The sequence below is a fragment of the Arachis ipaensis genome, chromosome B4 (assembly GCF_059453495.1).
Source record: "Arachis ipaensis isolate K30076 ecotype BB chromosome B4, ASM5945349v1, whole genome shotgun sequence".
Classification (NCBI taxonomy): Eukaryota; Viridiplantae; Streptophyta; class Magnoliopsida; order Fabales; family Fabaceae; genus Arachis; species Arachis ipaensis.
In genome coordinates this window covers 135,236,907-135,253,281 of record NC_142439.1, presented here as the reverse complement: position 1 = coordinate 135,253,281, position 16,375 = coordinate 135,236,907, and the positions used below count along the sequence as shown (strand labels likewise).

Sequence of the window (16,375 nt, the reverse complement as noted above, 5' to 3'; positions counted from 1 at the left end):
CATCTTTGAAGACATGAAAGACCAGTTGCTCATTATGCACTCTAAGCACTAATTCACCCACTTCTACATCAATCAGAGCTCTTCCAGTGGCTAGGAATGGTCTTCCTAGAATTATAGAGGCATTCTCATCCTCCCCTGTATCAAGAATCACAAAATCTGCTGGGAGGAAGAACTTACCCACTTTCACCAAGATATTCTCCACTAATCCGTATGCAGGCTTCATAGATTTGTCTGCCATCTGTAATGCTATCTTTGTGGGTTGTGCCTCTTGGATATGCAGCTTCTTCATCACAGATAAGGGCATTAGATTTATGCTTGCTCCTAGATCACATAGGGATTTCTCAAAGGTTGTGCTCCCAATGGTGCATGGAATTTGAAAGCTCCCTGGATCTGGCATCTTCCTTGGCAAGTTATTCTGAATGACAGCACTACATTCCTTAGTCAGGACTACTGTCTCATCTCCCTTTAAACGCTTTTTCTTTGACAACAGCTCCTTCATGAACTTGACATAGATAGGCATTTGCTCCAAAACCTCAGCAAAAGGAATATTGATTTGTAACTTTCTGAAGATTTCCAAGAACTTTGAAAACTGCTTTTTCTTGGTCTCCTTTTGAAGTCTCTGAGGATACGGCATCTTAGGCTTGTACTCAGGAGCCTTTGGCAGTGTAGGATAAATGTCAAGAGAGTCTGGGAATGGGTTGTCTGCACGCTTTGGAGGGGCGTGCTCTACTTCTTCCTTCTTCTCATCTGGAGCTTCTTTTTCAACTACATCTTCATTGACCTTGGTTTCAGAGTCAGCTACTTTACCACTTCTCAATTGAATAGCCTTGCAATCTTCTCCTGGGTTCACCACTGTATCCTCTTGAAATGTACTTACAGACCTCTCAAGTATTTGCTTGCTCAGTTGGCCCACTAGCACCTCTAAGTTTCTAATAGAGGCTTTGGTTTCCTGTATAACTTGTGCTTCCGTACTTGCCACTTGTTCAGTTATTACAGTGATAGCCTTGCATTCCTCTCTTGGATTTAGAATTGTGTTACCAGGAAGGCTGTTAGTGGTCCTCTGATCAATTTCATTAACTTTTGTGGCTAATTGACCCATTTGAATTTCCAGGTTCTTGATGGATGCTCTGGTTTCCTGTCTAAAACCTGTTAATATTGCTTCTAAATCATTGTTCTGCTGGAAACCGCCCTGAGAACTATTGTTGAAGTTCTGAGGTCTCTGAGGTTGGTCCCTCCACCCAAAGTTTGGGTGATTTCTCTATCCCGGGTTGTATGTCTTAGAATATGGATCATTGTTGGGATTCCTAGGACCACTCCCCATGTAATTCACCTGTTCATAAGAAGGTTGAGCATAATCATGATTATCATTTTGAACAAAATTACCTGCCATGTCATAGGAGATTTCTTGGGGTGGATTTTGAGTGTTGATAGCTGAGACTTGCATGCCATCCTTCTGTTGAGTAAGTAGATTTATCTGTTGGGACATAAGCTTGTTTTGAGCAAGAAGGGTATTAACAGCTTCCACTTCCAACACGCCTCTCTTCTGAGCGGTCTCAGAGTTCACAGGATTCCTGTTTGATGAGTATAAATATTGGTTGCTTGCAACCAATTCAATCAGCTCAATAGTTTTCTCTGGTGCCTTCTTCTTGTGCAGTGAACTGCCTGCAGAAGTGTCTAGGCTCATCTTTGACATCTCTCCTAAGCCTTCATAAAAGATATCCAGTTGGGTCCACTTGGAGAACATGTCAGGAGGGCATTGCCTAGTCAGTAGCTTGTATCTCTCCCAAGCTTCATAAAGAGTTTCACCGTCCTTCTGCTTGAAGGTCTGAACCTCCAACCTAAGCTTAGTCAACTTCTTTGGTGGGAAAAATTTAGTGAGAAACTTTGTAACAACCTTTTCCCAAGTATTCAAACTCTCTTTTGGTTGGGAATCTAACCATAGCTTTGCTTTATCCCTCAGAGCAAATGGGAAAAGCATGAGTTTGTACACCTCTGGGTTTACTCCATTTGTCTTCACAGTATCACATATCTACAGAAAATCAGAAATAAATTGATTTGGATCTTCATGAGGAAGTCCATGATACTGGCAGTTTTGTTGCACCAGGGTGACCAATTGTGGCTTCAACTCAAAGTTATTTGCAGTTATAGGAGGCACCACAATGCTTTTTCCATAGAGATCCGCAGTAGGGGCAGAATAAAAGCCAAGCACTCTTCTCTGCTGATCATCCCCATTCGAATTTACCACATTGGCATTAGCATTATTATTTGCCATAGTGGATTCTGCAGCCTTACAAAGTCTTGCTTGTTGTAAACGTCGCCTGAAAGTTCTTTCAGGTTCAGGATCAAAGTCTAAGAGATGTTCTTTGTCTCTATTCCTGCGCATACACAAGCAGAAAACAAGAAAAAATGGGACTCTCTACGTCAGAGTGCAGAGAAGTCCCTGTGAGGTAATCTGTGTAAAATAAAAAAATAAAAATGCTAAATAAATAAAAATTCGAAAATTTTAAAAATAAAAATAAACAGGAAAAATTAAAATAAAAATAAAAATAAATAGAGGACACCAAACTTAATTTCAGAAATTAAAGAAAAATATTAGTGCTAATTTTTATTTATTTAAATAATAATTTTTTTTCTTTTTTTTTTAGACAAAAATAAAGTAAAACTAAAAAATAAAAAATATAATAAAAGAAAAACAGAATAACACGACAGTAAATAAAAAAAACGAAATTAAAAGGAAGTAAGAAAAAAAAAAAAAGAAAACAGGGATACGGGGAATGGGAAATATTAACGTAAAGAAAGAAAAAAATGAAAAAAAAATAAAAATTAAAAAAAATAAAATTTAATAATACTAAAGAAATATAATTAAAGAAAAAAAATATCTAATTTAAGCAATCAAACAATGAGTAGTTGTCAATCACAGTCAATCCCCGGCAACGGCACCAAAAACTTGTGCGGTATTTTACAACCACACTTACTAACCGGTAAGTGCACCGGGTCGTACCAAGTAATACCTTACGTGAGTAAGGGTCGATCCCACGAGGATTGATGGATTAAGCAACAATAGTGTTTGATAGGATTAGTTAGACAAACAGAAAAGAGTATTTGAATATTCAATCGTGCAGAAATTAAAATAGTAAAGTAAATAAATTGGGAAGAGAATATGGAGAAAATAGTTAAGGGTTCAGAGTTATCTATTTTTTCTGATTAACTTTTCTTACTAACTAATTTAATTATGCAGGATTTAATTTATGGCAAACTGTATGTGACTAGACCCTAATTCCTTAGACCTTCCTAGTCTCCTCTAAAATTCATTAACTGCCAATTCCTTGGTCAATTAATTCCAATTAGAAAGTGATAATCAATTTCTAGTTTATATGCCACAAAAAATCTGATTATCCAAGAGGTAAAAGGATTATATGTCACGTATCCTATTAAATTCAGATAATTAAAATTTAGGAGAAATAGTTTTCAAGCTGTTGTTCAAGTAAAGAGTTTTTCCAAGTTTTACAAGAACTCAAATAGAAAGAGGGTCATACTTCCGTTCCACCCAAATTCATAAAATAAAGAGCGAAAACAATTCTTAAATTATAAATCCATACATAAATAAAATAGAAAAAGCAATAAAATTAATCCAAAGAAATAGACAGAGCTCCTAACCTTAACAGTGGAGGTTTAGTTGCTCATGGAAAAGAGAAAATAAGGATTCAGGTAAAATGTACAAAACTCCAATCTGATGGCATCAGATCCCTTTTTATAACTAATCCTAATAAATTTAAAATCTAATATTTAAAATTAAACATAAAATAATATCTTTTCCTAATTTAAGATTTGAGTTTAAATTTGAATTAATTAACAGATCTTCAGTTGATGGGTGGGGACCACTTGTTCTGTCCATTCTGCAGCTTCTAATATGTGTTTTCGGGGCTGAAAATTGAGTTAAAACAGCCCAGAAATCGCCCCCAGCGTTTTTCTGCATTTTTTGCACGTGGCGCATGTGACGCGTCCGCGTCGTCCACGCGTTCGCGTCATTTGTGCAGATTCCAGTCCACGCGATCGCGTTATTGCGATTTCCTCCATTCCGCGCGGTCGCGTGAGCCATGCGTCCGCGTCGGTATTCGCTGGTCATCTCCTTGGCTTCTTCTCTTTCTCTGCAGAAACTTCATCAAATCCATCCGAATGCTACCTAAATTAAATAAAATTGTACAAAACTCAAAATAGCATCCATAGTGGCTAAAATATAATTAATTCTTAATTAAACTCAACAAATTAGATGCAAATTCACTAGGAAAAGATAGACAAGATGCTCACGCATCAAACGACGTGAAGAGGGCTATGTATATCTGAGTTGTCAAGGGAATGAGAGTAGGGAAATGCCAATGACATCGTTTTATCAGGATCCTATCTTGTAACTTTTGCACCTCGTTATACTCATTTCTCATGTTCGGTAAAGTGCTAAAACCATGTAAAGTTTTGAAGATTATATCAATTTTCGAGGACGAAAATTTTTATAAGGAGGGTAGAATGTAAAATCCCTACAATACCGCTTGTTCCTCTTTTTTTCAAACCAAACCCTAACCCTCTTCTAACACACTCACTCACCTCTCACTACCGCACACACTCTCACGCCCCTCACAGCACGCACACCCAGACTCTGACGGAAAAAAGAAAGAAAGAAAAAGGAAAGAGAGAAAAGGGGAGACTGCGACAAGAGAATGGAGGAGGAAGGCGGGAGCTGTCCACGCCGAGCCACCATGCGAGGAGAGAGAGTCGCACCTCATCACCGCCAGCCTGGAGCACGCCGTTCGTGTCCCATCGCGTTGCCGCCAGCCGCGTCCAGCTCGTTACAGTTGCGTCGCCATCAGAGGCCAGAACCGAGAGAGGTGCGTCCGAGAGGAGGGACGAGTGCGAGAGAGGAGACGCGGAAGAAGTACTACCGCCGTTCTGCCTCGCCGCCGTCGAACTGCTACAGCCGCCGTGCCTTGTCTTCGTCGCCGCTAAGCTTCAACCGCCGCCATCTCTGTTGGGGTTCACCGTCATTGCTGAATGAAGAAGGAGAGTTTGAGTCGGCCAGTGAAGGGAGGAAGAAAGAGTCGCGATGGAGGGTAGAATGTAAAATCCCTACAATACCGCTTGTTCCTCTTTTTTTCAAACCAAACCCTAACCCTCTTCTAACACACTCACTTACCTCTCACTACCACACACACTCTCACTCCCCTCACAGCACGCACACCCAGACTCTGACGGAAAAAAGAAAGAAAGAAAAAGGAAAGAGAGAAAAGGGGAGACTGCGAGAAGAGAATGGAGGAGGAAGGCGGGAGCTGTCCACGCCGAGCCACCATGCGAGGAGAGAGAGTCGCACCTCATCACCGCCGGCCTGGAGCACGCCGTTCGTGTCCCGTCGCGTTGCCGCCAGCCGCGTCCAGCTCGTTACAGTTGCGTCGCCATCAGAGGCCAGAACCGAGAGAGGTGCGTCCGAGAGGAGGGACGAGTGCGAGAGAGGAGACGCGGAAGAAGGACTACCGCCGTTCTGCCTCGCCGCCGTCGAACTGCCACAGCCGCCGTGCCTTGTCTTCGTCGCCGCTAAGCTTCAACTGCCGCCATCTCTGTTGGGGGTCACCGTCATTGCTGAATGAAGAGGGAGAGTTTGAGTCGGCCAGTGAAGGGAGGAAGAAAGAGTCGCGATGGAGGAGCCGTTCACCATCGTCGCGTCTGCTGTTGCCATCAACAGAGCTCCTCGTCAGGGGAGCATCACCGACGTCACTACTAATGAACCGTCTCCGTCCCTGTTGTGATCTTGCTCAGCCCTACGCCCCCTTCATTCTTGTCTCTAAATCAGCACAATTTTTCCCCTGTTCTGACTCCATGTATGAAACTGTAACGCTTCCACCTTTACTCTGCTATATTTTCTTCTTTTCTTACATGCTCTGGTTTTAATTGCGATAATATATCTCTGTTTTAGTACTATCGCCCTACTTTTGTTGCGTTTCTGTTGGAAATTATCTTGAGTACTGGTATTAGTGCTATCATGGAACGGTTGGAGCTGTTGATGTTATGATTACATCTGCGATGTAGCCGTGGAAGTTGCTGCCACCGCCTCGATCCAAATTCTGCGCTCATTCATTTCATTTTACTTCAATCCTCTTCACCTTGGATTCTGGCACTCCGGGTTCGATATCTTCAGTCCTTTAGGACCATGTTGTGAGTAGGCTTTACATTTATAATGGTTTGGTTTTACGTCTATAATTATTTTGATATATGGGACTTTGAACTTAGTTATACTCACAAAAATTATTATCAAATGATTTTAAATTGGTTTTACTAATTGATTTATTAGAACTAAATATTTATCCTTGTGAAGCTCATTTTAATATGCACATGAGACTATATGTATGTTTGAAAATAAAAGTTTATATTATCTTAAAGCATTTGGTTTTATTTGAATATGTATTTTTGAAGTATTGGAATTTGGTTGGTACTCACTTATTTTGGAATTGTAAAATATGGTTGAAATGCCTTAAGATTGAGAAAATATGATTGAATATGATTCGGATGAGAAAGTATTATCTGATTTGATTTGATTCGATACCTTATATATTTGAAAGATCAAAGATTTGTTGTATTTGAAATTATATATTTTGAATTGGTTTGGGAGGCTCGTATTAGAAAACCGTAGTTAACGGCGGTTATGACGTTAACCTAGATGCATCTGGCTCAGACCTCAGCTAGCAGGGGCGTTGCTAGCCTAACGTGTAGGCCACACGTTGGATCTGTTAGTCCGTACGGACACACGAGAGGAAAGGGCTACCCTTAGAGGTGGAGCCGCCTAAGTGTGGACTATTTGATTTTATTTCTGTATGAGAACTCCCTTATTGATTCATATATTCATATAAATTATTATTTTCTAACTAAAATTATTTTTATGATAATGTTTATATGGTCTCATGTGGATTATAGATGTATTGTCTAGTCACTGGGTTGCAAAACTCATTCCGTTTTTCTAAAAATATTTTTCAGGAACAAATACTTGAATGTGTGAGCCTTCTATTCAAGAGTAATGATATGCAATTGGTACTTCATTTTTGTTGAGTTCTTAGACATCATATGCTCCATATGTCACAGGCAGGATCCATCCATATCTATTTATTTTACCTTTTATTAAAAATATGAAATTATTCATTTTAGAAACTGTAAATTTCTTTAAAATATTTGTAACTTTCTAATTTAATTTATATTTGAGTCTGATAGGCTTGCTAGGGAACTGTTTCCTAAGCGCCGGTCATGGTTCATTTTGGGCCGTGACATGATAGAACAAGACATTGAGTTGATGATGAGGAATGGAAGATGAAGATGGCTTGGAAATTTGGTAAATTAGAAGCTGAAATTAGGGTTCTAAAAATGGGGAGAATTTTGATGTTTGTGTTCATGCTACTGATTGTAATTGGTGTTCTTGTATTAAAGCTGGATAGACAGTAGGGTCAACTATATCTAGCAAAAAACAAATGACATGCATGTTATATGCATTCCTTGTTCATGTAGTTGTTCCTATCCTTTTGTTTGAAAGAAATGGAAATTAAGGTGTTTGATTATATGCATACTTCTGTTCCTGGACTTCTTTTTAATGAAATAGAAATGGACAGCACTTGAACTAGTCTTAAGTTTGTAACAGAGGATAATATATAAACAAAAGGCTGAGAAAACTCAATTGAATAAAATCATAATTCATAATTCATATTCATATTGGTAATGTTTGATTCAAAAAAGGCCTTATAGAGCCAAAACACCAGCAAAATAGATACAAAAAAATAGCCTGCTTTTCCTAAAATTCCCAACACTGGGACAATGTTTTAGGCATTGTAAACAACATCAGCAAAATAGATACAAAAAGACAGCCTGCTTTCCCTAAACATAATCATCCTAATCTTCATTTTTTGTGTCTGGGTGCCTTGAATCCAGGATTCGGCACAAACTTCATGAAATTTGCAAGCCTTGTAGCAGTTCCCTGTGTTGCACCTTGCATAGGGTTAGGTGGGGGATTCCTTGATGTATGACTACTTCCTAGTGGGGTAGCAGCAGGTGGGGTGGTTACTGGTGGATTGCTACTTCCTGAAGCTGGTTTTTCACAACCCTTGGCTAACTTTCTTTTTAGAGGGAGCTGTGGCGGCCTAACAGGTGAGGGTAGAACCTATCAGCCAAAAAAAAAATGTAACATAGTTAGTAAACTAGGTAAGGATGTGAGTATGATAAATTTAAAATCATATAAGCTCGTGAACCTGTTGAGAGTCATCAGTTGCTTCCAAGGGTGGTTGACTTTGGTCAAGATTGATTTCGGTTGGGGCTTCTGGGACAGGGGCAGCAGAGTTGGCCTGACCTTCACCACCATTAGTAGCAGTGGGTTGTGCAGCGGCAGCCTCTGCAGCAGCAGCTTCTGCAGCTGCAGCAGCCTCTTCGGCAGCAGCCCTCTTTGGACAATTCCTTCTGGTGTGTGCTGCTGCGCCACAACAACGACATCGACCTTTTTTATATATTCTTTTCATCTTCGTCTTCAACTTCTTACTCCCACTTGGCTCCTCATCTGCATCTTTTCTTCTTTTTTTCTTAAGTGGTCCGGGCTTGTTTCTAAATTTTGGTGCTTGTGGTCTGTTATATGGTGACTTTTCCCATAGTGCTTGACCTGGAATTGGATTGATATGGAAGGCATATGTGTTATTATATGCTTCCATGGTCAACCACTGATGACAGTAGTCCTCCGGTCTCTTACCAGCCCTTGCCAGTGCAGCACACGCATGCACACATGGCATCCCTAAACAGCATTCACACAACAACGAAGACAACAACAGTAAGCCTGCAACAAAGGTTGATAATGATAATAAGACTAAGACAATGAATTTAAAAAACATTACCACTCAATTGCCAGAAACCACATGTGCAGAGCCTCTTTCCCAAGTCCACAACCATGTTGGTCGGCCAACCATGTACTTCGAACTTTTCATAATCTGCATCACCAGACCACATCGGGACCCAATTTTTTGATTCCTTCCGTATATTTTCTAACCTGCTACGCTATATAGGAGGTAGAACTCCAGTGTTCGAATTCAGCTTCACCTTGTTCCTAGCTATCAACCTCATTGCATACATTCTGACTTCTTCCAAGAGTGTGATAATAGGCTTAGCTCTAGCATCTTTGATCCTGGAGTTGAAGACTTCACAGGCATTATTACAGATGTTATCTATTTTAGGTGCATTACTGAAGAATGCCCGGCTCCAAGAGTCTCTAGGCTACTTGTTCAAATACTCCCAGGCTTCCTTATTAACCCTTTCAATCTTTTTGATGATATCAAGGAAGCCATCTTGGCTAGTACACCTTGCACAATCCCAGAGAAACCCTCTAAGCTGGAGATCCTTCTATTGCTTGTTGAAGTTCTTCCACAGATGTCAAACGCAGAATCTGTGATGGACATCTGGAAAAACCTCCTTAACTGCATTTATAAGGCCCTGTTTCAGATACCAAAGAAGGGGTCAGATAGTTGTTATCGGGCAGCAAATCTGTCCCTACAGTTATATAAGTGACATCAAAATAGTCCCTAGACTTGTTCAAGTGACATCAAACTAGTCCCTACACATATGTAAGTGACATCAAACTAGTCCCTACACAGCACTGTTATAGAACATTATGCAGAACAAGATAAATGAGTAACAACAGATTGACAGAATATTATGCAGCATATAATTAGTCCAGGGTTAATTCTGCATATATAGACAGCAGCCCAGTGTATTAACATCATATAGATAACTGCAATAGATAGGTTGACACTAAATAACTTAGAATTCTTAAGTCACAACCACTGTATAAATAAGTCACAATAGATTAATTCAGCAACTATAGACATCAGCCATGTGTATAATCATCATGTTGAAACACACCCAATAGGTAACTAATAAGTAACAACAAGTAACTTGTTATAACTAAGAACTATTAAGTCACAACCAGTGTATAAACATCATTTTAAGTCACAATAGATTAATTCAGCATATATAATCAGCAGCCCAGTGTATAAACATCATTTTAAGTGACAACCTATAAATATTGCATACCTTCTGCATATCTGAGATAAAACAGAGCTTGTTCTTCTTATAATCCCCTAGGTCTTGATGAAGTAATTCCAAGAACCATCTCCAGTTTTCAGTGTTCTCAACAGGGACAATTGCATAGGCAATAACATATATATGATTGTTTGCGTCTTGGCCAATTGCAGATAATATCTGACCACCATGCCGGGTCTTTAGAAAAGCCCCATCCAAGCCTATGAGGGGTCTGCAACTAGCCAGAAATCCTTTTTTACATCCCTCCAAACAGACATACATCTTCTCGAAAATTGGATCATCATCAGGGTTGGGCTGAGGTATAACCCTAACTGTGACAGTGGATCCTGGATTGCTCTTCAGCAGTGTCAGCCCATAATCTCTCACCGTGCCATATTGGGCAGCTGCATCACCGTACACAACAGATCTAGCATCTCCTAAGGCCCTGGTCAGTGAAGACTTGTTTAGTTCCAGATCACATTTAGTCTTAAAATATTGCGTAGCCTCGGAGTGTCTCAGATTCGGATATTTTCTTAGTTTCTTCACCAATTTGTAGGCTAGCCACTTCCTATTAGCTAGTCTATTTTTGGTCTCTCTTGCACAGGTGTGGTTATCCATGAATGTCTTGATCTGCCAGCAGTTGTTCTCAGTATTGTTAGAGGCATACACAAGCCAGCCACAGCTCGCATCCTTACACACAGCTCTCATCCTCACGTTATCGTTCTTCTTAAACCAAATCCTTCTACCCTCTTGTATGCAATATTCACGCACAGCCTCTTTGAACTCCATTTTTGTAGTGAAAGTCATTCCAACCTCTAGCCTAAGCTCTCCAAACCTCCCTCATTCTCTAAATGCATGGAATACGTCATCTGAATCAACTTCCTCCAACTCATCCTCAGAGTTTAGAGGAGTCTTCATTTCTTCTGAGTGCCATGAGTCTCCACCATTAGAATCATTATAAGGATCATCCTACACATCATGATAAGGAGCAACTGATGATCCAAACTTAGGAATCGGTCCAAAAATGATTTCATCATCCTCAGAATCTGAGTCTGCACAAACAGGACCATCTTCTTCAACCATAACAGACTTCTTTCCTTTTGTAAGTTTCTTCCCTGGCCTACTTCTCAATTTCACATTACTCTTTCCTGCTGACCTATCCGGAGGCAAGTCTTCTTCACTGGACACTTCATCACCACCAGGCCTATATGCTTCATCCTCTGTACTATCGTCACTGTCATGGCTGTCTGAGGATCCCTCTGAACTAGACAAAGCAACAAAGGCTGTCTTGGGCTGTTTTCCTTTACCAGTTGTTCTTGTAATATTTCCAGTAGCAGCAGCTCTTGTCAGTGGCCTCCTTCCACATGCTGCTGCTGCTATTTTTACATTCTTACAGCCTCTCTTTGTTTTAGCCTTCTTGGTTTCTTTTTCTTTGGACCAAGGTTTCGGAATTGCTGTGGGTTGGAGATTTTTTTGGTAGAATTTTGGGCTTGCTTTTACTGGGTTGGGCCATTGTTTTTGGTGGTGAATTGGGCTTAGGTCCAAGACTTGCAGTGGATTGGGGGGAAATTTTTCCTGCTTTGTTTCGGTTACCAGCAGCCAATGAGGTAGGTGGCTCCTTTGGTTTTGTGGATTCAGTAGTATTCTTTGGTTCAGAAGTTGGATTGCATGGTGTTGTGCTGGGAATTGGTTCAGCTGTGGCATTGGTGGTGGGTTTTGGGGTGGGGATAATGGTTGGTATCAACATCAGCTCCTTGCCAAAAACCACTGGTTCTGCTTCCTCAATATACACAGGCTCAGATACTCCATGTTCGTAGTACACATGAATAACCCCCTTGTTCTGCTGAGCCAGGTAACACATCTCCATCAGCTCATTATCATCTGCTATTGCTCTTAAACCAGTTTGCATAGGCCGATTAGGCACCAGCCACCAAGTTTGGCTAACCTTGTCATACCCAATTTTCTTGTGATAGTCTCGGACGAAGAATACATCCAGCGTGTCTGTATCAATATCCGGTAACTCACAAGTCTCTCCACCGTTGTAAGACATACTCCCATCGGCCTCTGTGATAAACGACCCTCCATGGTAAAATATAATGGTAATTAACGGATCACCCATCTGCCAATATTTACAAAAAAAAAATTAATTGATCACACCCATTGTTTGAAATCAGACATCACTGCTAGTAATAGATTGGAAATATGAAGGTATAGAATAAATGAACTAGATCACAGAATATGGTGTTAATTAATGTAACAATCAAACATTATCAGCTACTCCTACTTGCAAGAATATAATCATAAACAAATTCTAGCTGGAAAAATTCATTGGAATCTACTAGAATGTGGATCACACAAATCAAGTAAAATAATGAAAGCAAGATCATAACTTTATGGTGTCAAACCCTCCACCCCACATGAAAGAAATATGTGCCATAAATCAAACTACCAACAAAAAAAGACACACAAAAATAAAGAAAATCTGCCAAATTTGGAGCTAAAGTAATCACTAACTAGAGAGGTTAAAAAATAATAAAATAATATACAACACTGAAGGTGGAGATGAAATAAGAAAAACCATCTAGAAATAGTAATGGTAAATAGTAGTTAATGAAAGCTCATTAAATGGCATCTGTTATCTTCTTCATATCATAGCATTGACTCAGTCCTAATCTTCTTCTACCAATTTCATCATCACTTTCACTAAGAGCAGTTTAGGAATTATTTTTGTATGTACAGATTTTATTTCTAAGGTAATGTTTAGAATCTGTCTCTGGGACACAAATTTAAAGACAATAAAATCTTTCCGTTCTCCCAACAAGTGGAGATAGTGGAGGCAGGACACTGAAATAGAAATTTTTTTACATTTTATTTTTTCTGTTTTATCCCCGAATGTTAAAATTATTAACAAATACATTTCTCTTTGTATCCATCACTATTGTCTCATTATCTCCATATTTGTATCCCAGAAACCATTTTCAAACACTAACTAGGTGTGCTTAACTATGAGTGAAGCTATTTATTTTTGGATAAGTATGGACATTCGGAACCAAAATGATTGATGAGGAAAATAGAATCAGAAGACAAAAGGATACAATTGTGCCTACATGCCATAAATAAAATGTTTGAAAAGAAGATCATTGAAAAAAACCAATCTATCTGAACCTGCAATTCTTGAGCAGAAAACTCCAGTAAGGCACCTAAGAGTCTCCTCTTGAATATAGGCAATGCTTCCTCACGTCTTCAAGACATTCAAGAATGGTAATAATATACATTAGGACCTTTTTTTTTCTATTCGAAAGAGTGTAGTCATTGAAAACTTTTTGGCAAAAAAAAGTTCCCAAAAGTCTTCTATGTAAAGCTAACTAGTATCATAATTGTGTATTCCAAGAGAAAAATAGTTAAATGAAGCACATAAAGCACAGAAGCACATTTCAGCTAAACTTCAGATAATGGCTTATCATCATTTAAAACCATTCATGAATTTTCTCTTCTACAATTTTCATCATCACTCTCACTAATCAGTCAAGTTCAGAATCCATTATCAGAGTTACAAAAAATTTCAACTCCCAAAAGATCTTTACTTCTACTGTGATCATGCAAACTCTGTTTAACAAATTCATTGATCAGAGTCATTCTCCTGAAACACATTAACAGTTTGGAAACTCCTCCACTAACAGCAGTAAACCCTAACACATAGAGAACACGTTTTCATATCATCAAAACACAAGAAACACTCCTACTCTACAATTTTCTTGGCCAAACCACTACGAAAGCCAGTACTGATCAAACCCTAGCACAGAGAACAGAACAGAGGCGTTCATACCCACCAATTACAATCGAAAAAAACGGCCTGAACTTTTGTGAATATTAGATTAACAACAATATCAAAAAACAGAGGAACCACATTTTTTTTTCATTTTTGGCTTACCTCTTTCAGAGAAACTAGGCTTCCCAACTATGTGTATGAAGGCGAGGAAAACAGCGATGCTCCAGAGCCAAAGTCTTCCACTGAAATCGGTGCGGTTAATGCAGTCGCACATGCGCCATTGGAGATTGAGGGAGGGAGAAGAAGAAACCTCACTCTGTGTTGTGTTTGTTTCGTGTTTAGAGAGGAGGGAGACAATACGTTATTGAAACGTTGAGAGAGGGACGTAGTGAGCGTGAAACGACGTCGTTTCTGTGAGTCCCACGTGTCACCAACGCTGCCAGCTAAGCTTTCTGGTTGCGCCACGTGTGCTGAAATTGCCGGAAGGACCACTTTGAGTCCCGGAGTGCAAGTTCGGAGATGACTCTGAAAAACTTTTAAATTCAAGGACTACTATGAGGCTCGAGTGCAACTTCAGGAAGTACATTGAGGCTTATCTCCATAAAAGATACATAATAACAAATCTAATAAATATCCAACACCTTTTCAAATATTATTTATTAAGTGAAATTGGTAATTGATTTTTTTTTTTTGGGTTTGGTTTCCAAATGATAATATAATATATATTCTGACACAGTGTTATAGTTGCCAAAGGAAATTTTTCTTCTGATACTTTTCTTAGGCCATGATTCAATATATACTAAAGTATTTCAATTATCTAATATGCAAAGTTTGTATCTTAACTTTCATATTTATCTTTTGGAACAACTAACTAATAACACAGCTTTCTTTTTTCCTTACAATGAAACATTTGAATTTCTTTAATTTATTGAAAACATGGCAAAAGAAACTAATAAAAATCTTTATGATTGCATAAGGCGTCATTCCTTTCCATACATTCTATGGAAGTAAGTATTTAAAGAATAAGTTTTTACTCCAATATATAAATGTAATATTTTCTTAAAGAAAAAACAAATAAAAAAATCTTTTTTTTTCCCAACAAAATTTCATTGATTAGATATTAAAGACTCAACCTTATTAAATATACATCAATTTATTAATAATAAATTCTCAAATAGATTTCTAAAAAATATTTACTCAAAAATTATTCAAATTATATTAATCTTTTTATTATTAAAAAATCTAATTTATTTTACAATAATATTTTTTAAATATAATTATCTAAATACATTTAGACGCATTCAATTGTTGACACAGCTGAGCTCGTTAAATAAGATTAGATAAATAATATGTACTATTATTTATTAATACAAAAAATATGTAAAATATTTGATATAATAAAAAATAGTTAATTTGTACTGTAATATCAATAAATATCAAAGTATTATTAGAATTGATCTAAAAAAAATTATATTTTATACATGTATTGTGTTTATAGTAGCTAGAATTCTAATCTAATTTTTAAAATCTTTTTAAGATTTTAAATCCATCAATAATTCTACAATATCTCTACTAATCAGACAATTTAATGATTGTTGCAATTTAATATTTTACACGTTTAATTTATACTTCTAATTTTATATTAAATCTTTTTTTATAATTACTATTATATATAATTGTCTCCTCGCTCGTGTCTTAAAAAATAAGTAACAAGTTTCGTCTTTTTATACGTAATCTTATCTAAAATTATTATGAGTAATGTTATAAGTAAATATTATTATTTTTTATTAGTATTTAAATAATAATAATTTGTATTTATATTTATAAAAATTTTATACATAAGAAATATATAATTTATATTTATATTTATTAAAATTTATATATGTAAATTAATATAATTTATATCTATATATTTTAGAATTTATATATATATAAATTAATAAAATTTATCTATTAAAAATAATTTAATATTTATATCAATTAAATAATAATAAAAAATACTAAAAATTGTGGTGAAAAGTTTCTCAAACATCATTATACACGCCTTAGAAATGTTTTAAATTGATGAGTGTGAGACGTTAGAAAAAAAGTCGCGAGAGAAAAAAGAGAATAGTGAGAGTTTTAATTGTTCTTTTTTAATCCTAAGAAGAGAGTAAAAATGAGTTTTTGGATAATAGGTTATGGAAATTGATTGATATTCTAATTGATTTTACCTAACATGACTGACAGAGTAAATTAAACTAAAATCAATTATAGCTGTACGGTTAATTTTTTTCAAACGAATCAAGTTTTAAATATAATTACTTCGTCTCATACAAAGAAACTTATAAATACATGTAATAATTTTATGGGACACTCTATTATATAGATTGAAGTTGTATAGAGAGAGAATTAAATTTTTTTTATAGTTATTTTTTATTATTTTATTAATGTTTAAAATATAGATCTTAGTATTTTCAATTTCTCTTTCATCACATAAAAAGAAAGATCTATAAATTTACATCTTTATCATATAATTTACCTAGT

General features: G+C 37.2%; 2 protein-coding genes and 1 non-coding gene across 3 annotated transcripts; 2 read left to right on the top strand and 1 right to left on the bottom strand.

Moving 5' to 3' along the window:
• The first annotated feature begins 1,742 nt into the window (after positions 1-1,742).
• On the top strand, positions 1,743-1,846 carry LOC148569338 (small nucleolar RNA R71). Its single transcript, XR_015882189.1, has one exon. It is a non-coding gene; the product is annotated as a small nucleolar RNA R71 (small nucleolar RNA).
• A 2,524-nt stretch (positions 1,847-4,370) lies between these two features.
• On the top strand, positions 4,371-6,189 carry LOC107637146 (uncharacterized). The gene is made up of 4 exons (XM_088484998.1): positions 4,371-4,405; positions 4,636-4,766; positions 5,348-5,874; positions 6,073-6,189. The coding sequence occupies exons 1-4, from the start codon at positions 4,371-4,373 to the stop codon at positions 6,187-6,189; spliced, it is 810 nt and encodes a 269-aa protein (XP_088341124.1).
• Positions 6,190-9,060: 2,871 nt separating this feature from the next.
• Positions 9,061-10,869, bottom strand: LOC107637147 (uncharacterized). The gene is made up of 3 exons (XM_016340589.1): positions 10,093-10,869; positions 9,313-9,476; positions 9,061-9,187 (listed from the first exon to the last, which is right to left on the bottom strand). The coding sequence occupies exons 1-3, from the start codon at positions 10,867-10,869 to the stop codon at positions 9,061-9,063; spliced, it is 1,068 nt and encodes a 355-aa protein (XP_016196075.1).
• Between the last annotated feature and the right edge of the window lie 5,506 nt (positions 10,870-16,375).